General features: G+C 39.0%; 1 protein-coding gene across 1 annotated transcript in view; it reads left to right on the top strand.

Annotated features, from left to right (window-relative positions):
• LOC141807391 (junctophilin-1-like) overlaps nucleotides 1-16217 on the top strand; it is a 47295-nt gene extending 31078 nt beyond the window's left edge. Inside the window, exons 6-8 of the mRNA XM_074693362.1 lie at nucleotides 11339-12078; nucleotides 13472-13568; nucleotides 13721-16217. Of these exons, the coding sequence (XP_074549463.1) occupies nucleotides 11339-12078; nucleotides 13472-13552 (821 nt within the window). The 3' untranslated portion in view covers nucleotides 13553-13568; nucleotides 13721-16217. The remainder of the gene's footprint in view (nucleotides 1-11338; nucleotides 12079-13471; nucleotides 13569-13720) is intronic.
• Nucleotides 16218-24424: the final 8207 nt, after the last annotated feature.

Genomic DNA, 24424 nt, shown 5'->3' with positions numbered 1-24424 from the left:
AAGTGTTTTCGTAGTCCACTAGATTGTGTTAATTTAGGGCAGTGGTCACAAACATCTCATATTAGGTGAAGGACTGTATTTATTTTTGTGATTTTTTTTTTCCAAAAAAACAAGTATAGATGTGAATATTTAATTAAATATAATATATTTATATTTATATACAAATACTGTGAATACAAAATGAATGTAAAAAAATAAATAATAAGAATAAATAAAATAAAATACAATAAATGTTATAGTAATTAAAAAAACATATGTTAATGTGAAAATATAGATAATAATAATATTAGCAGAAAATAAATAAATAAATAAATAAATGACAGTGTTAAAGCAAATAATAAATAAATAAATAAATAAATAAATAAATAATAATAATAATAATAATAACTTTATTTATATAGCACCTTTTAAAAACACAAGTTTACAAAGTGCTTTAACATAAACATAAACGTAAGCACACACACAAAAAAATAAATAAACAAATAAAATAAAATAAAAATAAATAAATAAAACCAAGCACAAAAACAAAACACACAGTTCAAGACGCACTTGTGGAGAAAGACATCATGTATGAGGGCAACAGGAAGCATAGTCAGGGACCCAGACTATACAGGAACCATACAACGTAAAATGAGACCATGAGGACTGGGATAAAAGCTAAAACATAAACTCAGTGAGATAAAGGAGGAAAAGGCAATGGAAAGTGCAATAAAAGACAGTTACAAACATCAAATATAAATATAATAAAAAAAAAAAATGAAAGATAAATATAAACAGAATAATGATGTTAGATAAACGAAAAATAAGAATAAATAAATAAATAAATAAATAAGTAAGAGAGCAAAAAATGAAAGAATGAAAGAATGAAAGACGAAAGACGGCATCACATAAAAGCCAGCCTATAAAAGTGGGTTTTTAAAAGTGATTTAAAAGAACCAACAGACTCTGCATGCCTTATCTCCTCTGGCAGGTCGTTCCAAAGTCGAGGAGCTCTGACAGAGAAAGCTCTGTCACCTTTCGTTTTGAGCCTCGACTTTGGAACGACCAGGAGACCTTCGCCAGAGGATCTGAGGCTGCGAGCTGGCTCATATTTAATTAAAAGCTCAGAAATGTAAGTAGGAGCACGTCCTGTGAGAGCTTTAAAAGTGATCAATAAAATCTTAAAATCAATTCTAAAACTGACAGGAAGCCAGTGGAGGGAGGCTAAAACTGGTGTGATGTGATGCCGTCTATTAAAACCAGTTAAAAGCCTAGCTGCTGCATTCTGTACTAGTTGGAGGCGAGAGAGAGATTTTTTGTTTAAGCCAGGTAGGAGGGAGTTACAGTAGTCCAGTCTGGAAAAAATGAAGGCATGAATTACTTTCTCAAGATCTGGAGGGGTGAGTATTTGTTTCATTTTTGAAATGGAGCGCAGATGGAAGAAACAAGACTGGGTGATTTTATTGATGTGGGTGGAGAAGGTGAATAAATAAAACCCATTACCAGCATGCAGAACTACAAACTACAGCTGTATGTTACATCTGAAGTCCACGGAGGCTCGTTAGAGAGGAATCCCAAGCTTTTATGACAAAATCTTTGGCTCCATGGACTCCAGCTATTGACAACTTGAAATAACATTGTCCAAATACATCAGAACACATACTCAGAAAATCACTGTATACTTATATAAGCTGCAGTTACCTAAAAACTCCATAATCAGTAAAGTAACTGAGTATTTTTACTTCTTTTCTTTTCCACCTCTTGTTAAAAAAGTGCTTCATCTGAAACAAGCAACAACAACCAAACCATTATAAAACTCAGCTTCCCTCTCTTCTCCATGTTCCTTCTGCTCGTTCCTCAAGAAAATGTTTTTTTCCACTGAAACCATGTGTTTAGCAACTTGGTTACTAGGACTAAGTTGGGTATAAATAATGATGTTTGCACCATTTTCAAAGATGTTTACACAGGCTGCGTCTGAGTCACTAATGAGCTTGTTCTGGGTGCACAAAAGCGTAGGGTTTGGTTTTCCAGGACTGTAATCCAAGACTAGAGGAAGTGAGGATGATTTACAACACCACAATGAAGGACTGTGTCTGTGCTTAGACAAAGCAGAGCCAGTTTGAAGCTTGGTACAGTAATCTGGATGAGAGCCTTGTCTGTGCTTTCAAAGGCCTGTTGTAGCTTAAATGTGCAGAAATTTGCAGCCATAAATCTTGCCAAAAAAGAAAAGTGTGAACGCATTTCTGTTCTTCTCCTGGTGTTCTGTTCAGATCAAATCAAACTTGTGTCCAAGTAGAGGCACAGGAATGTCTTAGAGGTATATGTGTGGTGTTCAAGCACCTAGCGCTCCTAATACCGAGCTGATCTCATCTTTCCTCTGCCTGAAGGTTTAACAGGCAAGCTGCCATGCTTAACTGCAGCTCACACAGTCCTGGTTGTCGACTCTACTCTGTTTAGTTCATTTACGAGGTAAGCTGAGTTTTACAAGGCAGAGCTGTGAATATGATACTACATAAATAGTGAGGGGTACCAATCCTTTTTTGTTAGAGTTTGTGATGCAAGCAAAGGCAAAGGTGGAGGAAGAGGGCATGCAGAGGGCACCCATATGTTTCAAAATATGAGCTTTGCTTCAAGAGAACATGAATCTGCAGATTTTAATCACCAGTCTTTGGTCACATAAATTTCAACATTGCCCCAATATTTTAAGAGCTGTTTTACTTCTGTCACCTAAATGTCATGTATATTCTGCAGCTTTTAGTCTCAGTCCTATCATTTAGGCTCATTCTATCTAACTTTATAGTGTAAGACTTTGTAAACTAGCCTCACCTCTTCCACCCTGGGTACAATATATTTAGTCCTATGAGCTAGCCGACCTTGGGCCCATGCCAAAAGCTGCTACAAAATAGTGGGTGACAAATAGATTGACAATGGGACCCATTCAAGCATGCCCAACCACTAAGCCTTAGAAACGGTCAGCCCAGGCCAGAGACATCCCGCCGCTTGTTTGTGTTGTGGAAAACAGTGGTCATGCTTGGCAGACCGGGGGATCTCTGGGGTTCACAAGTCTGTGCGTCGAGTGTCCTTACCTTATAAGTCAGATTATGAATGAGAAAGTGGCTGATGTCATGATAATGTGCGGCGCAGGGCGACATCTGAGCCGTGAGCGAGTTTGGTAAGCCAAGCCAAAGGCCAGAAAGGCACCTGCAAAGAGCTGAATACCATTTTCCATATGTCAGTTTTATTTCCAGTGTATGTAAATCTTGGTCTTGAATGGCCTACTTTGGCTGAACCTGCTGCTTCATGGTCTGCCCCCTGCCTTGTGTCGTGTTTTAGGATAAACAGTGTCCCCTATTTGCAGCTTCCTGGCAAAATGACCGCCAAAGCTGTTTACCTGAAGGAAAAGCGTTTTGTTCTATGATTTAAAAAAATAGCCAGTGGGTGTAGAGTTGGGTTTTATTATTCTTCCACAATTTATTTCATCCAAATTCCAAATGTTAGAGTGGGAACAGCTCTTTGTCTCTAAACTCAGGTTTCTCAGATATTCCCCAGGACAAACCCCCAAATATTCCCACTGAACCTCATCCCTCAGCGTCTTTTAAGTCCTCCAGAGTAACAACAAGAAGTTTAAACCCCTTGTTGTTTGTAATTGGCATTTCAGACTCATAACAGATTGTCACCCAGACTGGGAGAGTGCACTACAAAAAGGGGGTAGGGAGGGTGGGGGGGTCACAGGGAACAGGACCCTGACCTTTACAATTGGTTCACATACAGCACCCTGGAGTGGTGGGGAGCAGCAAGGGTTAGCGAGGCAGGGCCTGTGCTGTGACGTTAATTGGGCTATATTTGGTGCTTGCTTGGGTCTAATGGAGACATAGCTGAAATCCTTATGCACTGAGAGGAACCCTGCCTCACGCTCGCCCCCTCTCAAGGGCTGACGCTGAGCAGCTGTCCCTTCCGTCAGCCGCTCACCAGGGGAGGGGTTGGGTGAAGGGTTGAGGTGGAGGGGGTTGTACTGGGATCCTGCTCCGCCCTGTTTGACCCACTGGAGGTACACTTTACCAGGTGGAACCATAAAAGCCGGAGCCTGTCAGGGGCTAAACCCAGACGTTAGCAGGTGCTGCTTTATATTCATGGCGGCAGGTGTTGTGGCGTAAGTTTCAAGACAGAAGATCAGAAGTTTAAAGTCATGAGGCAACTTCATGAACTTTCAAGGATACAGAATCCTAATTAGCACAAAGCCACTGATGCGACCCTTTATCAAACATCTTTTAGATGCTTTGTTTTCTGTCCAGTTTGTGGAAAGGGAAATCATTAATTGGCATGAGGAAATAGATCATAATGCATTTGCATCAATAAAAGGTCAGATGTGTTGTATAAAGACAAAAGGTCTGGAGTGTTTGCCTCTGATTCCTCATCTTTCAGCATGCCACCTCTCCATCAATCATGTTATTTTCTTGTAAGAAAAAGTGCCCTGTGCATCTGTTTCCTCTTTCTAACATTAACATGAAGACATCACAAAGACTTTACCCTGCCAAAAACACTCGAGTGCACCTTGTGCGTGTCTTTGCAGAAAAGACAAATGTAAGCCTAAACATGTGTATGTATCTCTGAGCAGTAGTACAAGTAAGCTGTCCAAACAATGACAGCTCTCTGTGTCCATCTGTCTGAGTGAGTAGGAGGATGAAAGAGAAATCACAACCCACAGACATGACTAATACTCATATTTTACAAAAGAATACAAACCGGGAAAAATGCAAATGTCATTCAAAGTCAACCCCTAAGTCATGTTTCAGATTTTTTATATGTGACATACAATCAGCGAAAGACTCGAGCAAAGTGTATGCCTTAGGGAATCTGTTTATCTGTCCCTAAACTTCTCATCTGACAATAATGTTACACAATAATGACAATAATGCGTTTCTGCGTAAACCCAGATTTTTTCCTCTGCGCTTTTTTCATTCTGGGGTAAGGCGTCATGTAAACAGGGCTTGAATCAAATCACGTTAGCATCTAACACCTGACGTTAACATTAGCACTACTGAGGGAAATGGGTGTGAGGTAATATATTCATTTGTGTAGTTTTGTCTTTAAATTTGTAGAAGGTTCTTTTTTTTTGCTAGCCACTAAGTTTGGCTGTGTAATAAATTGAACACTGGCTAACAGTACACAGCGATGAGCTTTGCTATCATAAAGGGTGAGAAGAAACAAAATACATGTACTTATGTGACTGCAACTTTTTTAGCATTATTTCACCTTACTACTTTTAACATAGCATTAATTACTGAGTAATGATAACACATCAAGGTTTTATTATAATTAAAAGAGCTGTGAATATTTTCAATCTAAGGCCCTGTTTACACGGAGACTCCTGCAAAGATTCTTCCTTTGCATATCCAAAAGCCACCTGGGTTTACATGAGGACGGCGTGAAAACAATCTGCGTTCATACAACTCCAGGAGGACAAGTCACAACGATGTAGTGGCCATGCCAGGCCAGTAGTTGGCGATGTGGACAGTAAGCAGCACGTATGTTGCTCGGAAATCCGCCATCATTGTTGTGGTTGTTCTTTCTTTTTCTGACGTTTTGTTGTGTGAGACGGTCGGCAATCCAACCATGACGCGCATTACTGCCACCTACTGGACCGGAATGGCTCAACTGGAAATGTGGCTGCGCACGCAGCCTTCACCTGAAACTGCGAGTGCGCATGCGGTGACATCAGCGTTTCACCCTGAAACGCTCTGCTCTGTGTTTACACGAGGCTGGATGGAGGAGCGGATTAAAATCTTTCCACTCTGGGGAACGTTTTCAAAAGATTGCGTTTTCACTGAAAACGCAACGTGGTCTCATCTAAACAGAAGGCCAAAACGCTACGAAATGTTTACGGAATTAACCGTTTTCGGCATTATGTAAACAGGGCCTAAGAATGCATTTTGTGATCTCTCGATCAGTGTTTCATGACCTCCCAGGGGGTCCCAGTCTCCACTTTGGGAACCATAGGCACAAGAAGTAAATTTAGTATGGAGCAGTCCAAATAGGCAAAAGTAGCACAGACTCTGACTTTAACCCCTCAGTATTGAAGAAAATAGCTGTAGGTGAGAAATCCTCTTTTTGCAGTGTTGCTGTAGCCTAGCTTCAGACATTTCATTTGATCTGTAAAGCTTGATTTAAAGGTATAGTCACTCTTGGCTTAGCCTAGCTTAGCTTAGCTTACTACATTTGACAAGTAGTTGCCCAACACTGACCATAGCTGTGCCATAGCATATGATCATATGATCTGCCACAGTACACAGTTTGGTTAAATAATACAAGGTGGCAAAATATTGTGTTTTTGTAAGCTAGTTTTTTTTTTTTTTTTTTAAAGCTAGGTTTAAGCTAATTGTGAAATGTAATTATTGCTTACATCATTTTGAATGCTAAATTATTTTTTTCATTTTCAATATAAAAAAGCACTATTATTATTTAAGTCAGAGGTTAGCAGCTCAAACCCGACATAATCCACACAGCAACAGCAGCCTGTCACCAGTACTTGATTGTGAGGGTTTCATGAAAGGTAAATGTAATTGACATACTCAAGCTGAAGCTACAGAGTGACCTTTCACCTCTAGGGTCTATAAGCTTTAGCCCCCTGTGATCAACCGTTGACCTCAGAGTGATGCTCTACCAGATGTGGTTAGAGCACATTCTGTACTCCTGTAAACACACATACACATATACACACTCATACTGTAGCTCCCTTTGTGTTACTGCTGTTCATCTTATATTAAGGTCAACAGGGGTTAGGCTGGGACTTAAACAGCTGATCTGTTATGTTTTGTACAAGTATCTGATAGTGTATGTGTGTGTGCGTGTGTTGCTCAGCGCATGTGCTTTGCTAAGAGATCACTGGAGCAGAAAATGTGCTGAGGATTAACATGAGCAGAACTGGCAACCACAGCTTAAACAAAAGCCTGTATTCTTATATCCTCAAAGAGATAATGATGAGGGGAGAGATAAAAGAACAGTAAATATTCAGAGGAGATTTTCTTAAAAAGGAACAAATATGTTATTATATTTGAGGAAACAGGAATATTAATGATGTTTTTATCTGTGTTTATTTAAGTTCATATCAAATATTTTTGTCTTGATCATGACCAATAACAAGGCCTACTTTAATGACTCCACTGAGGAGGGGTGGGGGCTGCAGACTCAGCCTAGATGATCAATGTTCAGATGAAAGAAACACCACAGCCATTTGGGTAATTGAGTCCTTGTACATGTTCCAGCTGACCTAGCGGGATTCCTTGGGAGGGTACATCCAATAGATCTTCACTCAGTCATCAGAGTGACATTTACACACGCTTCTGTGTTTCCAAAACAACAACAGCTACCCATAGTCTGAGATAAATCTCATCTTTTGGAATTGAACAAAGTTACAGACGTCTAGTGTGGTAGATTTTATTTTGCCAGTGTAGCACTCTTTTGTGGGTGTGAGCCCGCGGGTCCTCTTAGTGCTGTGAACCATTCAGAAAATGCCTGGAACCCCTCGCAGGAATCTGTCCCCAAACAGAGCGAAACTGCTTAGGCCGGCCCACAGAGGCCTAACTCTTATTGAATTATGGTGTGAAATGAAGCCCAGCAGATACATTAAGCCCTGCAGATGTTCAAATGTCCCCTTGTCTCTTTGTAGTGGGTCTTATTAGTTGTTGAGGTTATGAAATAAATTAAGAATGACACGCAGCCAAAAAATACTTTGGGCTTATGAATGCCAGGGCCCAAAAAGACTTGGCGATACGACTGTTTGCTCTGGAATGGGATGGGATGCACTTGTTCTCTTCTGGATATTAGGCTTCAACAAATGCCCCTGGGGTGATTTCTAAATAAATTTGAATTAGAGATAGACCGATTGTTTTTTCAGGGCCAAAACCAAAACATATTATTATGAGTCAAGGAGGCCGATTACCAATGTTTGGAGCCAATATTCATTTGTCGGAAAAATGAACAAATATTGGGGTCAAAATTTTGAATAATACCCCAACACTTCACTTTGTTTAAATGCCTTTAATCATATGTTTATTAAACAGCTCTCAGGCTCAGCAGAATTTCCCGTAAAATTAAATGAAAATTTTAAAGCGTTTTAGTCTACCCAATAAAATAAATGGATCCCTAAAGTTTTCTATAGAAAATAAACTTGAAAAAAAAAAAAAAAACAGCTCTGCATGTAATCAATCGGACAGTATGGTGAGTCAGACAATGCTTGAGACAGAGTAGTGAATGCAGACAGAGAGGCTCATCTGCATCAGAGCCAAAGTAAAACAGTTTTAAATTTGTTGTTTTTTTTCTTTATCGGCTGTTGGCTTAAAAAAAAAAAGGCTGATGCCAATTTGCCTCAAAAGATAAAGAGCAGGATGAAAACCATCCAGTCCACAGTGAGGAAGAGTCATGACAGTGTTGTGTTGAGACAAATTAAAGCACATTGTTTACATCAGCTGCTATTGACCCCCTAAACCTGGGGTCTGCAACCTTTACTATCAAAAGAGCCATTTTGCCCCCATCTTCCACCAAAGCCGCAAAAACATAACCCGGCTTGTAAAGTTTTATAAGTTTTATTCTTTGTCTGTTTTAACCTAATATAACAAAAGAAAACCCCAAAAAGAAGAGTTGTGTGCACGTATAGGCCTACTTTGAAATTAACTTAGCACTGAAATATGCAGGCTTACTTGATTTACTTCCTTATTTGTGTAAAATATGTGAAATAAAAACCAGCACACTTGAAAATATATACAGCCACAGCTTAGTAGCTTTATAAAAAGTAAACGGAAAATTAGGATTATTTGTGACTTTAGTCCATTTCAGTGTGCTGTGTAATCTTCTCTATGTCAGGGCTGTAGGATTTGACTTAGATCTCAATTTTTCCAAATCAATCTCTTTTATTCCTCTTCAGTTTGGTGCTTTTTGGCAAACACAGTGATTTTTTCAAAAAAAAGAAAAAAAAAAAAGTTACATTATTTTTGTTGTATGCTAATTTCTCGTTACATATCATATGCATATTTTAGTTGACAAGCTATCAAAACTTTTTTTTTTTTTAAATTGATGATAAAAAGGTATCACCTTGACCTCTAAGAAAATTGTACAATAAAATAAACAAGAATTACATTGAGAAGTAACATTCATTCATATTGATGTTTTTTTTTGTTTGTTTGTTTTGTTTTTTGTTTTTTTTTTAAAGCCAGAGGGAGCCACTACGAGGAGGCTAAAGAGCTGCAGGTTGCAGACCCCTGCCATAAACTGACAGCATCTATGCACCAAGTTGGCAATAAGCAAAATGGGCCTTGTATTGCTTCCACCCTTGCAAACTGCTTTGCAACCGAGCCACTAGCCCAGCTCCTTGTTTTATGCTGCACCTGATTGATATCCACTCTGTTGTGTGCCTTTGGGGGTCTTTGCTGCTGCTCTCCCTACCCTGGCTTTGGCATTTTTCTCAGATGTGGGGGTGTAGGGAGCTCTGAAGACAAGGCCAAACTGCCACGATAACTTATTGTATACAAAATTGAATTATTTTCACAAAAGTGGTCCTGACTGAACTGAACTGATATTATATTATTTGATCCCTGGTGACTGCGCACAGTGGACCTGACAGAGTTTTTAAAAAGTAGAAAAGAAAAAAAGAAGAAGCTTCGAGTTAAGCTCATTCATTCAATTTTAATGTCTTTCTTCTAACATTTACATTTAAAGTAGACTTTTGTGAAATTCTGCCTTTCTCTCAGTTCGTAGTGGCTGTATGGACCGCAAAGGATCCTTCAGCGCTCGCACCGTCTGATGCACTTCACACAAAGCAGCATTGTCTCTGTGTTAGTCACACTGACGCTGCCTATTTTAGACAGAGTGAAGAAAAACAGGAAAACAAAGAGCCTGATGTCTCTAATAAATATTAATTCAAAGCAGAACAAAGGAACAGATAAAGTGTCATTTTTCTCACATTCAGAAAAGCATTGACATTCAGATTCAAGCTCTAATGTCCACACATTAGAGAACACAGCGTCTATAATAGAGATTCAAAGGTATATAATGTGAAAAGAAGTGCTCCTTTATCCCAGCTGAAGTAATTCACTGTAATTGTGTTAAATAACCAAGGACTACAGTCCATAAACTCCTGATTGCGTGTAGCAACAGCAAGAGCTTCCTCAAACAAAAAGAAAGGCATAATTGCACCTTAAGGTCGACTCTTTTTCTCTGTACAAGCGTGTTGGTTGGATGCTGGGAATTGATGTGACAAGTGCTTTTCCAGGAAAACAACGTACTGATGAAAGAGAATAAGTGATGATAAAGAAGAGCCTGCAGAGGAGGCTTGTTTTGTGAAAAGGGTGTCTGTGACCTTGCATTAATCAGCCTATTTCCCTGTCTCCCTCTTTGCAGGATTATTGAATATATAATGTTGATTCATGAATATTTTAATTGAAAGTTCAGCTCTGCTTAGGGCCAGCTCTGGTCTATATCTAGCTAATGGAGCACTGCAGAAAGGCAGGATTGGGAGAAAATTAAGAGGCCTCTGTTCTGTTAATCTCGGACAGTTACTTCTGGATGGGGGATGTCAGAGTACTGCAGTGGTTTCACAGGAAGTGGTTGAATCTATTGCAGTATTGCTGAACTATATTTGAACCTTGGATAATAAGGCATTTGCATTTTTGTTAGCCTGTATGTTTTACTGCAATTTGTGTGAGCTACGCAGTCGTTAGACCTAGTTTGTGGGGGGCCCAGCTACATTGAAGTCAATGCAGTTATTCCCCAAGCTGGTGAGGTGTATGGAGGGTAATGAAGCGATTAATCTGAGAGCCTTTTTTTGATATCTCATTTAATATCTATCATGTAAACAAGGGCATTTAGTTGCATTAAATTATTTTAGTTCTGATACCAATCAAATGACTCTTGAGGTCGATGCTGTCTGATAGAATAGAATAGAATAGAATAGAAAAGACTCTTTTAATCGCTGAAGGGGAATTCAGCTTGCAGGGAACATCAGGCTTAGCACTGGTTAGCATCAAGTTGACTGACTGGCTACAAGCTGCTAAAAGCTGATCTCATATGTAAACAATGTGACCATGGTTCCATGTAGGATCTCCAGACAAACACAGAAGCAAAAATAGAATCACCACTGCAGACGTCGTTTTTTTTTGTGTGAAGATGTAAAGAAGCTTTTACAGTTTTACTATAACCACTGAAATGTTTTGACCAAACGGGCTCTCAAGGGAGAATGTTGATTCTCCTTTTTCTCTGACTTTATCAAAGGTAAAGCAGACACACAGGTTAAGGTGTGTTTTCAGGTTAGTGAGAATTAGAATGAATGTAGGTTGCTTATATGTGTCCTCATCTCTCTCCTCTACAGGACCTGACTACGTCAAACAACAGTCAAAGGAGCCTGTGGAGATTAAAGAGGTCCCTGTGGAAAAGAAGGACAAGTCTCCGAAAGATTCTCCCCACTTTTATCGAAAAGGTACCACCCCTTCTCACTCCCCTGCGACCAGCCCCGTAGCCACCCCTCCCCCCTCGCCTCACTCCAGCAAGAAGAAAGGTCAGCTCGCCAACAGCACCAGCCGCAAAACCAGCAAAGAGGAGAAACCTTCCCGCAAGATAAGCAAAGAGGAAAAGTCAAGTCATAAATCCACCAAGGATGAGCGGTCTAGTAGAAAGCTGAGTAAAGAAGAGAGGCCGACTGTAACTGATGGCCCTAAAGCTTCCCAAATACACCTCGAGGCTCCACCAAAACCTGCAAAGATTCAGCAGCCTGCTGCAGCATCCGCTCCTCCTCCTCCTCAGCCTCCTGCAGTTCCAGTGAACGGCGAGCTGCACACCGAGTACCACAGTTACTATGTCAAGGCCCCCACAAGGGCCCCTCCACCCCCCGACCCTGAGGAGGATATAGAGGAAGAGCCCAGTGCCCTGGCCCTGGCACGCATGCCCCCTCCACCCGCTAAGTCTTTTAGTACTCCCACTCCTCCTAAGCCAGCCTCCATACGGGAGGGCAAGAGTGAACCGAAACTCAGGAAGCAGGATTCTCTAAAGCCAAAGAGCCTCGCAGACACAAAGAAAGCCAGTATGGAGATTGCTGAAAGCATGGAAGAAACAGTAAGTATGAGGGGAGAAAAGTTTTACATGGAATCGTTCGATATTCTAGCAAATAGGTTACTTCTGATAAAAGAGTTTAAAAACCTGTATGAGATGACAGCTCCTCAGAAGCGAAACCAAAACACGTGAAGCTGAAAGAGAAAATGTAACAAGAGTCTTTGAACCTTCCATGACCATGAGTGTCTCCTTCACAATGACACCACAAGATGTGGTGCAGTTTTTTACTGTCGATACAGCAGCCCAGAAAGTTAATCTCTGCTGTGCAGGCTGTAGTAATATTGTAATGTAACATTAGCAAGAAGACAGTGCCCATTGTTATGGGTATTTTGGCTTCACTTCTCAACGTCTTTCTTCACATAAAGTGAACAGCTTACCTCAGCACAAAGACTGGAAAACAGCTGGACCGGCTCAATCCAAAAGTAAAAAAAGATATGCTGGATCAGACTGAAACAAAAAGTTTAAGAACACAAAAACAAAAACTCCTGATTTGACAACTGAATTTCTGGACACTTATATGCAACATTTCAATGACTATGTTAACATGCGCATCATATTCCTGAGTTAATCAGAACAATGACAATATTCTGATTGTGTAGGAGGTATGTAAACACCTTATTGTAATTGTAATACCCTGATTAAGCTAATTTTCAGATTATAAAAAAGGGCCTGTCATATGCCTGTATCGACCTGAATATCAGGTCATGTCACGGAATATGCTCCTAAGTAATGCACATGTTCAACATGGCGAGGAAGCAGAAGACCTTACACTTTTGGAGACAAACTCATTCAAAATAATTAAAGAGTTGCATCAATGTGTGAAAGCACCACAGCAATGATATTTTTCAAAGAGTGTACAACAAGCTTTGGTTGAGGAGATGAATGAGATCAGGAGAGTTCTAGTCACACTTTGATGAAGAATAGATAAATATATTACACAGTACAGCGCAAAAGCAAGGATCTTGCATTATTTGGTGGAGATGTCAACACAGTGCATGCAAAAAAAAAACCTAGATGACGTTTTGTCACGACGCTGCTACTACTGCTGTTTATTTGGAATATGCTGATTTACATGTAAACAGTATTATTCCAGTAGCTCAGAACTCTGAGGATCATTTTTTGGGATATAGCCTTGACCAGAATATGGACCTTAATAGGAACATGGTGTGGTGCAAACATTGTCAAACACTAGTACAAAGAAAAGATTAATATGTTTGAGTTCTTTTTTTCAATTGTGTTTCCAGTCTGTATGCAAAGCTAAGCTAACACCTAGCATCAATGTCATATTTCTATAAATGAAATGTAGGATGTTTTTAATTGTTCAAATGGCTCAAAATACGCCTGCTTATGATAACGATGTTTGTTGAATTTGTTTGTTTGTGTCATTTCTTCACAGGGCCCTAACTCAATCCTGGTTGCTATGGTAATGCTGTTAAATATTGGCCTTGCAATTATATTTGTCCATTTTTTGACATGATGATGCTGTTTCTCAGGTAAGTCCATTGATTTTACCTGCCACTTATACCATTAAACATTAATAGAGATGAATCTGGTTTTACTCATGTCTCATCTGTCATGTTACAATCTGTGTCTGAAATGTGAGCGTTGATCAGTCAAATCTAAGCAAACTGGTTGTCTGTTGCAGTGAAACCATGGCAACCAGTACAGTTGCATCACCGGCCTTGAAAATGAAAATGGCGCCAGTGAGACACGGGGTGGCCGTGGGTGTTGAGGAATCAACGTGACACCGAAGAAAGAGAATCGGGAGGGAGGCAACAACACCACCAACCTGTCATGGGCCTTCTTTAAGGGCCAGCCCCGTGAATTAGCTCTCCTTTGGCTTCTCTAACAGCTGAGGTGAAATGTCGTGTCTAGTGAGATTTAAAAAAAAAAAAAAGAAAAAAGTTAAAAAATGCAACCAAACATACACAAGCTGAAAAAGAAGTAATTGAAACCCACACGTATGCTGATCCCAGCACTGGTCTCTGTAGCCCACTCCCACTGCCTTGACAGGGAGAGCGGTGGGCTGACGGACTTTGTTGGAAGAGTGTGGAGATGCACTTTTAGATGACGGGAGCAAACAGCTGCCTTTCTATTTTGCCATCTGACGTTTTGATGGGGAGATGTGAGCCCGGCGGCCCAGAGTAAGCAGAGGGTGGGTGGGTGGTGGGGCACAGTCGCAGCGGGAGCGTGCGTTTTCTGGGGGTTCACACCACTCTTGCAAGAGAAAGCTGGGCATGGCCGTCGCCTGCAGTCAGTGCTCGCACGGTCACTTTCCAGTCTTACTCTGTTTACCCAATCATCACTGCAGCTTTCTCAAGCTCCGTCCATTGTTACCCTGGACACTCTGCTTTGACACACTCCCCCATGCATGGTACAGTTTTTAACATTTTTGTTTGTTTTCTGTTTTATTGTAGCTTTTTTGTTCATTGTTGTTCTCTGAATGTCAGTTACCTGCAGTCATATGTTTGTAGTTCAAAAGGAAATTTGAGTAAATATATTTCCCCTTTTTATTTTGAAATTTTACTCATTTCAACCATTAAGTTGTAATTTGACATTACACGTTCATGCCACAGAAAGTGCAATATGTTTTATTTTTTCAAGGAAAGCTTATAGTATATTTTGCCAAAAAAGTAGATTTGTACCGTCATCAAAAAAGAAAAAAAAAATCCAGTGTTCCTTTTATTTTGTCAGACTCATAATTTGAATGACTGGTGTTGAGAGGTGGTGTCAATTACCAGCTGGCACTGTGTGTAGGAAGCAGGATCACACTTTAAAAGCTACCTAGCTCTGTGAGAGTGAAGTAACAGATGTCTTATGTTATTTATTAAATTCAGAAGGAGAATTATTTCATTGTACATGCCAAGACCATTTTGCTTGAATTCCTTCATTTTATTCTTTGCTTTCATTTTTTTTCATCACACCACAAGAGAAATGCAAAGACGCAGTCCACGCAGCTGCTTCTTTCAGCCCAGCAGAGCTCGCGTGCTTGTGAGACAGGATTGAGAGAGTCCTGTGGACGGTTGAAGGTGAATTTATTCAGGTTAAGGCCATGGGGAATGTGGCAGCAAGGAGAAGGAGAGATGCCTTTTTAAAAGTCTTTAACAGTACTACTGTTTACCTCAGAAACAGATGAGGAAGGGGGGAGGGAAAGAGATGCCATCCTTGTCTTAACTTTGTCGTGCGGGGGTATTTTGACTGTTGCCATCACCTGTGTCATGCTTTTATCTTGCCTCATCGTAGCTGTTTGTAGTCTTTGTTGCAGGTATGGCATGAGTTTATTGATTTATGAAAAAAAAAGTGGTTATTTATATGATTGACATTTAGTGTCATCACTACCAAGATTTATTATTTATTCATTGTACAACTGATGTGTTTGTGAACATTGGTAATCACAAAAAAGGGCTTCAATATGGCTTTTATCTTTGAAACTATAACTGGACAATGTTGTGTTTCACACTGGGCAGCACATAGCCTTGTAGTTTGCAACCTGACCACACAAAAAAATAAAACATAAAAAAAACTGGAAACTGTATACTCAAAATCTAAATCGTCAAAACACACAGACCAAGATATTAATAACTCAAAAGAATTGTAAGATTTTAAATGTGATGCGCCGTAAAACAACTTTTCACCCTTTCTGTGCAACACCCTCTTTTTCTTGTTTGAACTGTCTTCACGCAAGCATGGTGAAGACCAGAGTTCCTGGAGGGTTTAACAGAACAGCCTGTTTATGGGGATATTTTTTGAAATGCAACATCGCATGTTGGAGTCATTTATATATAGATTATTATTATTATATACTATTTGTAAGGATTTTTACAGAGCACAATCCAGAATCTGGTATGAGTTGGTATTTTTCTAACAATTTGCACACCTGTATTTTGACAATGAATATAACTTGTTTGTAATTGGTAATGTAATGCACATATGATAATGTTTGACAGTGGAAAAACAAATACTTTATTTCTAATTGGTTGTACTGTATGTACCATTTGGGGATGTGAAAGGCAGATGTACTTGTTTAAGTATTTAAGGATATAAAGAGGAACTGCGGGAGACTTTTGATATCTCAAGGTTCATGTTACCCCACTGATTTTGTGCGAAGTCTTTGGAGATGAAGTTATGTGTATAACAATAAAGATGTTATGCCTTGGTAAACTACATTTTGGTTATATATTTGTGTTTCATCACTTTACGTATTGATGAAAGCAGCGGCTGTTGACACTCACTACTCTTAGTTTTGATGATGTCACCACAAACCATGAATCAACAAGGTTATCAGTGTATAAAAAAGCGGCCTGCAAAGATTATACTAGAAAAGCACTCAAAGAGCGCAGACCTCTGCCAAGCATATTGTAAATGTCATGCAACACTATAGTCCTACTTTAATGTTATACTCCCTTTGAGCAGACTGTCTGCTACAATTTGGTGTCAGTTGCAGGTTTCTATAATAATTTGTTACCTGATAGTGCTGAAAATTATGATGACCCAGAACATATTTCATATTCCAGATCTTAGTCCAGAATGTTGGCAGGATCTGGATCGTACTTTTACATTTGCCAGAAACTATTGTTACCTTATCCCTTGGAGGCTTAAAATCAGTTTCAAGTTTACCACCATAATCACATGCCTATTATTTTATCCCAAGACATCAAGCCATTATTACAACCAAGAGTGAATGAGTAGATAAATGACTGGACAGACATGAAAAACTACATGTGTGGAGAATTCATTCAGCTGCGACTGAAGACCCAGGTCACAAACAGAGCATTCATGTGCACACATGTCCAGGATGTTCGGCAGATTAGAACAATTTGCTCTTGTTTTGTCTCATTGTGGATTCTTCACTTACTCTTGCTTGAAACTGTATTGTGTAGAGATTATAAGGGAAGCCCTTGGAACTGCTCCTGTCCGTAACTTAACATGAACATAATGAGGTATAAACTGAAACTGCCAAGTAAATATTTAGTGATAACCAAAGCATGGCATTGTGATTTGGAATTAACACATTTGACCTATTACTGCGTGTATTTATTTATACTTATATATTTTCTTTAAATGTATTTTGTGTGTTTTTTGCATTCTTACAGTTGCTAAATTGAGTGGTGGTTGTAAATTTAAACATAGCACATACAGTAATTTTAAAAAAGTTATATGGGACAAAAGCATTTGATACGATCCTTGGTATGTGTAGAATAGCCATTGTAAGTAGGCATTGGTGGGATACAAAGGTCATCTCAGCTGCATCAAGATCTGACAGAGAATGTTTTAAAAAAAATTGCGACAACAAGCATCAAGGGGTTAAAATAAAAATAAAATTGCTATGTGGTCAACTTTAACACAATGGTCTCAAAGAAGTTGAAAAATTCTGGTTAACTTCAGGAAACTTTCCTAAAAAATCCTTTCAGGGTTTTGTTGCGGTCAACTTTAATGAATAATTCTAAAAAATTTTGGCTCAGAAAATTTTGAATTTTTTTCTTGTTATCAACTTGAATGAGTTCTCAAAATTGTTCTTAATGATCTTGAGCTTGATCTAAATGATAGTACTGGGTCCAATATATTTGAGGATATGGTTTTACTTTAAGTAATGGACACGTTTAAAATAAACTAAAAAATGCTTATCAGAATGTGAATAAGTTACAGAGGCTAGCTACAACAAATATTTAGTGTCTATATTCATGACAGCTAGACTCAAGACAAATTCCTGAAAATTCATTTATAATGTCATTTAAAAATATTGCATTAGATGTATTTGCTTGCATGTCTTCTTATAACAAACCAAAATATTCAAGATTTATACATTTATATGACCAGGTAAATGCAGTTAATATAAATTTTCAAAAAATTCTGTTAATTTTGAAAAATTCCCCAATTTCCTGTATCTATTTCCAAATAATCACATATTCTAACCTCCTGGGTTTTGTGATTAAATTTAATGTTTTTTGTCTAGTGTATCCAATAAATTATTATCTTAAATTATGACAGTGGTGTTAACAAGCCAAAGTAATCCAAACGAAAATAACAGTATGTAAACTTGCATAACATCCTGCACTGAATCAGTTAATGCAAGGGTTTCCATTTGTCTTACAGCAATGTTTTAAATTCCAGTCTTGTGTTCACTTCTCAGAGGTTCGTCGTCTAATCCGTGCTTAGCCTCGTCCCAATCGTGGCCCCATGTTGACCTTCTCATAATGAGATCTCGGGGGGAAAGAGGAGACACGAAATCAAAGTGTCGTCATCGGGGGTCTCACATTAGCGGAGCGTTCGCAGGCTGGTGCCCCAGTTTGTCTGGGGTCAGTTTGTTCTGTTTCCACTGTTGATCAGCCTGGGATTAGTGTCCTGTTACAGCAGCAGCGGCACCTGCCTGGAATCAGCGACGCCATGTCATACACTTGTCATGACCTCTGACCTGACAACCACAGACACTATCATTTATTCATTTATCTTTTTAATGTTAGGGCATACAGTTGGAGAAAATTAAGCTTCAAGTCATTCAAAATTCTTGGCTTATCCTTTTTGACTCCATCCCTTTTTTAGTCATAACTTCCTGTCACAAGTTGCTACATTCTTCTGTTGCTTACTTAGTCGACCAAATTAAAACATCTGGTGTCATTACAGCCACTGTTGGTTACAGTATCATAGCTTCATTAGATCTTGGCATGTGAAACCTCTATGTTAATCAGGACTTGTCAGTAATAGTATAGAATATCTGTTACTATTCTGATAAGGCACAACAGGCTGGCTGAAAATGTGATTGGCGAAGCAGTCCAGTACAAATATAAACCAAACCCTTATAAGTGTATCCTTCCCTCATACAGGCCTTTGACTTATTGCATCAAGAGCTATAATCCTGACCTAAAGAGTCTGCTTTTTCTGTAAAAGGTGGATGTAGATCAACTGTCTGTTAAATAAATTTGATATGAATTAATTACAGCAGAACAATGGTCTGACACATACATCAGCTCAAACCTTATCAATCTTAGTTATTTCTGTCTGTATTTAATACACTCAGGGATTTCGAAGGCTGTTATCTTGTGGGCCAGTGAGTGTCCTTACAGCCTTGTCAGTCAGGTTTTGAGATTTTCTATGGAAGCAAATTTGTGTTAAGAAGAATAACAACCAAGGGCTTTTTCAGTTTACCATATTCAAATAAAGCCATGATAATTTTATTTTAATTTTATGATTTATTCATCTATTTCTCAGCATTTTCCAACCTAAATAAGGGATTTGACTTTAAAATTTGTAAAGGGTAATCATTTACATCATTTTCTAATTAGCTGTATCATGCATACAACTATAAACCTCAATGATTTACTCATTATCAACAAATTTTAAATTGAACTTAACCTAGGTTTTCATTTAAATATCCTTTATTTCATTTGTAAAACAAGTTATTGGGCCTGTTTTTGTTGTCAGTCATCAAATGATCAATGAACATGTAATCCGTGATGTTTGACCAGTTAATCACAACATACTGTGTTGTAAATTCCCATATGCAGACACCAAGCATCAACCTCTGGTCTAAGAAAAAAAAAAAGCTCCTGAAAAACTTCTGTTGCAACTATTTGCAACCTGTTAAAGCACACACTGTTATGTACACTGTTCACTGGGTGAATTTTTTTTTTAACGCATTCATTTTCAAAGCTTGGAAACCAAAGAGTTTTACCAATATAAGGCCCAATCCCTTTGCCTCATCCAAACTCAAACTAAACTTTTTAGGCTCCAAAACTCTATAACATAAACAAATAGGCAACGTCATACTATACATTCTATTGTAAACATGCGTATGCTAACACCCCTGGCACGCTGGCAGGTTTCTACAGCAGCATGGAATGGATAGCATAACAACACATGTGTTTGTATTCTGTGAGTAGCTGTCAAAAACTGAAGGGTAAGGAGACCAGATGAAAAAGGAAAAGGTGACAATTTTCTTTGTTGTTGTTGTGTGCGCTACAGTATTCAAACTGATGGATTATGACATTAAGACTTGAAAAATTGAGTATAATTTGTTCACTTACTGTCTTGTTCACTACTTACTTTAATGTCCCTGTGGGCCACCATAATTTCACCAACAGCAGGGCTGAGTAAGTGTGTTTCAATCCACAAAGTGACTGCTAGATATCTTTGAATATTCTCTTTTCTGTACACACTACCTGTAATCAAACAAATTTTCTTTAATCAAGAATATGTCATTTTTATAAATGTGACATTGAAAACATGTAACGATCACAATTTCTGTGATGTAGATAAATCCTTGACTAAGTTTTGCTTTTTAGTTTGGCAATTTTTGAATATTAAGGCAGACTTTGATTCGCTGTGTGAATCTACTGCTGATTGGCTGAGTGATAATAATTCATTCAAGTGTTAAAAGCTTAACATTCTCATATGACGTCATCTTAAATTGATTTTTTCATGGAGTACAGGTATTTTGCTTCATACGTAAACCTACTTAGAGTGAGAGGAGATTCTCGTGTATATATTTAACTCCTGTCACTCTGACACTGAGCCTCCACCTTTAGACTAAATGAAACTTGGTTGTGTTTCTAAAATTGGATTAGGGCTCGTAAGCAGTGAGGGGATATCAGTGCCCGGCGTTTTTTAAAAACTGTTGCTAAGACATCAGTATTAAGGAGATCCCCTTTCCATGCCTGGCATAGCTAGCTTAGCTTAGCATCACTTCATCTGTTATATTTACACAAACAAACCTCAGCTATAAAACCTTAAACCAGTCACTCTGTCATTGAAACTATTATCAATGCTTTATTATTCAAACATACACATGCTTATAGTCCCAAATGTTGTTTCTATGCATGTCAACAACTGCAGAATAAACATGAGTCACTAAAAGCCTTTTCAGCAGTAAACTTAGCATGCCATGTTTACTTAATGACATCTGAATTATGGCAAAGGTTTTATCATAAAGGACTTTGTTGAGTGACTCATTACAGTTCAAACATGTAAGGCCTCAACACAGAGCATTAGCCTCAGGCTGCTGAATGTAAATGGTTGTCACATCCACTCATGTGTCTGTTTTGCCATTTGAAGCTTTCATCATGTGTGGCGGAGGGCGGATCGACTCTCATTCTTTCTACAGAACAAACAGGAGCATCTTTTCGAGCACTTTTTCAGAGAATTTCACAGTTTAAGGTTTTTCATTATGTTTCATTCCTCTGTTTGAGCAGAGCACTCCATCTTAATGGCTGCATGAGTTGGTGGCTTTGAATCATTATTGTACTGCAGGGTGCACCATTAATCACGCTCATACTAATGCTGCTCCAATGACTCAGAGTACATTGTGTTACTACTTTGGCTTCTGTAGGTGTCATTTTCAGATTTATTTTGATAAAAGACATAAAAACAGTTATTTTTTCTGTGACTTTCAATGTTTGTTTGGTAAACATCTCTGCTACCTGTGCACACATTCATCCAAGAAACACAATAAAGAGATTCCACCTGCTTTTGGGTACATAAGTGTGACACACTACAGGAAAGCAAACCCACTGTTCTGTTTTCACACATTTTGAATAAATGCATATTTTAATTGCATTATATATCATTTTTTTAGCCTTTTGTAATAGGAGTGCCATGGGTAAATGATGCTCCTTTCCAAAGCAGGTTCCTGAGATTAGGCCCAGCATGAGAATTTCAGGGCACCGTGACTCGCTGCAGGCAAATGTGACAGCACCCTCAAATTCATTGTGACAAGCCTCTTCCTCTTTTCACTGAAGAAAAGCCCAGAGACACTCCTCCCCCATCTTCCCCGATCATGACTCAAATTCTGACCTGGTTTCATTCAAGGCCCCCACAACTTGGCTATTGTAATGTTCATTAATGATCCCATGTATAGACATCTGACCGACTCTGGGTTGTTCAGGGCGGCAGGGTTAAGAGGTGAAGGCTGGTGAAATCAGGGCAAATCATCGTTCACTTACCTGTTTTAGTGTGCTACTCTAATGGTTTTAGTAATTCTGTACCAGTGAAAAAAATATGCAAAATATTCAAACAACATATCAGCCAAGTTTCTGCAAGTTTCTTCGAGACCGATATCAGAATTACAGGAAAGCAAATACAATAACCACTAATGTGCTGGGTATCACTTTGGGAGGGGGACAAGTTGATCATCTTTGTGTTTTTTGCACAAATATCATCATGTGCAGGTAGCAATGTATGAAATGTAGCATTTCATACATTGTTGACTGATTGAAATGCAGTCTGCTGTCTTTTCACTTACTAAAATGATCAGAGGAAGAAGTTGAAATAATTTAAAACATTTATGCAAATTCAGATTGGATTATAATTAACCCATATTAGCCTCATATCAGCCCACTGATATATTCTTTGGGCTCTAGCCTGTACATTAAGGCGACAACAAGAAGGTTTGTGGGTCTCATCCAAAGCCAGGTGGTGGCCTTTCTGTGTGGAGTTTGCATGTTCTCCTTTGTGTACAACAAGTTCCTCCTACAGTCCAAAAACATGCTCACCAGGTTGGATGGTTGCTTTAAATTTCTCATTAGTGTGTGTGTATGCATTTGCGTATGTGTATTTGTATCACAGGCCAGTGTGTACCAGTCATTTTGACTTCTTTTGAATACAGTTATGGCATTCTCAGATTAGACCTGTGCTTTTGTAAATTTACTACTTTGATTTGGTTACTTTAGGATTTCATTATTTTTTGTCAAAACTTAGTTTTCCAGCAAATGTATTCTGTTCTGAATAACAACTTTGTTTCTGAAATCTTATTTCTTTCTTCTTGTGGGCATGAGACTTTGTCAAAGTGTTTAAACCCACCTAACCACACATAAGAAACAAACCAACTTTTAATTCATTATGCTAACAAATAAAGATGAATGCAAGCCTTTTTCAAGGTCAGCTTTTGTGTCCACAATAAATATGGCAGGAGTTGCGTCCACTCTGATTTATATATCAGCTTGATAATGTTGGCTCACTGAGTTATAAGTCTTGCTCTGAGTTGTTTATGTCTTTCCTTTGAAGAATTAAATGCATAATGCATAGAGCATACTTTAGATGCACACCAATGTTAAATTGATAATAAAAAAAACAAAGAGCATAAAGATGGACATGTGCCTTTTTCCAAAACAGCTCAGTGCGTGCAACAAAGTGTGATCTGTGTTGAATGATATCACTTGGCATGACAAGAGACTTTGCATGCATTGTGTGTGTGTGTGTGTGTGTGTGTGTGTGTGTGTGTGTGTGTGTGTGTGTGTGTGTGTGTGTGTGTGTGTGTGTGTGTGTGTGTGTGTGTGTGTTCAGGAAGCCCTGTTCTGAGGGCCCACAGGCAGCCTCCCCAAAATAGAGCCGAGAGCAGCTGCAGCTGGGTTGGGTCGTATCAGGGAGACATCAAAGCGGCTGCCGCCACCCGCCCTCTCTGATCATAAGCACTAATGGTGTAATGGGGGACTGGAAGGTCAGTGATTGTTTTTGGTTGTGAGTGTGTCTCTGTAAGTGTCTGTGTGTGAGTGTGGGAGAGAAAATCAACTGGCAAGAGGCTACTAGAACTTTCTGGAACATACGCTAAGAGCATAGCTAAGCCTAGTATTACTGGAAGACAAATACCAGGTCAAGTGTCACCTCTGCAGAAGCCAATGTTTGTTAATGTGGTGGCAATGAGCACTTTCAATTAAACACAGTGTTGAACCATGTCTCTTGACCCACCTGTGAGTCAGACTTTGATCCCTTTTATTGAAGTGTACATAAACAACATTATAAAGGTAAGTCATCCTCGGACTCCTTATATTACACCCCTCAGAGAGCACCTTAGGGTCAAACAGCACAATTTACTGGCATGCTTGGTACTCTTCTCTTAGTGTCACAGCTCAGATGACTCTGAGTCCATTTGTAGGTCTCACATTTCAACAGTCATCACTTTTCCTGCATGAAAAGAACTCCAGGCAGGATCAGGGCAAAGTCACAATCTGAACCTGACCGTGACTACAGTATGTGCCCACTTCTCAGCTGTCTCTTTACCTTACAGAGGACGTCTTATGGATGGTAATGTGTGGTTGTGACAACAAATATGTCCCTCATCTCTTTAAATTCAGAAAATGTGTGGCTCTGCATGGTCACAGTACCATAACACAGGTGGGTACTCAACTAAGTTAAGTATTCATGCTATTATAATCAAAACAATGTTAACTAAGTTCAAGTGCTTGCCTCTTATAAACTAGACAGATCGAAGTGTGTGATAGTGCAGACTGCATACCTTCTACCTTGCTCATTCTTTCTTGAATCCAGATTTATGGCCCTGCTAAATGTCTCTGTCATGTCCAATCAGCACCTGCTCTCGCTCATCACAGTCAATGGAGACACTCAGCAAGGGTAACCTGAA

This window comes from Halichoeres trimaculatus, unplaced genomic scaffold (assembly GCF_033239565.1).
Source record: "Halichoeres trimaculatus isolate MK-OKI-2021-1 unplaced genomic scaffold, fHalTri1.1 fHalTri1_scaffold_18, whole genome shotgun sequence".
In the NCBI taxonomy this organism is placed as follows: Eukaryota; Metazoa; Chordata; class Actinopteri; order Labriformes; family Labridae; genus Halichoeres; species Halichoeres trimaculatus.
The sequence above is the reverse complement of the archived record's forward strand: the minus strand, read 5'-3'. Positions and strand labels throughout refer to the sequence as shown.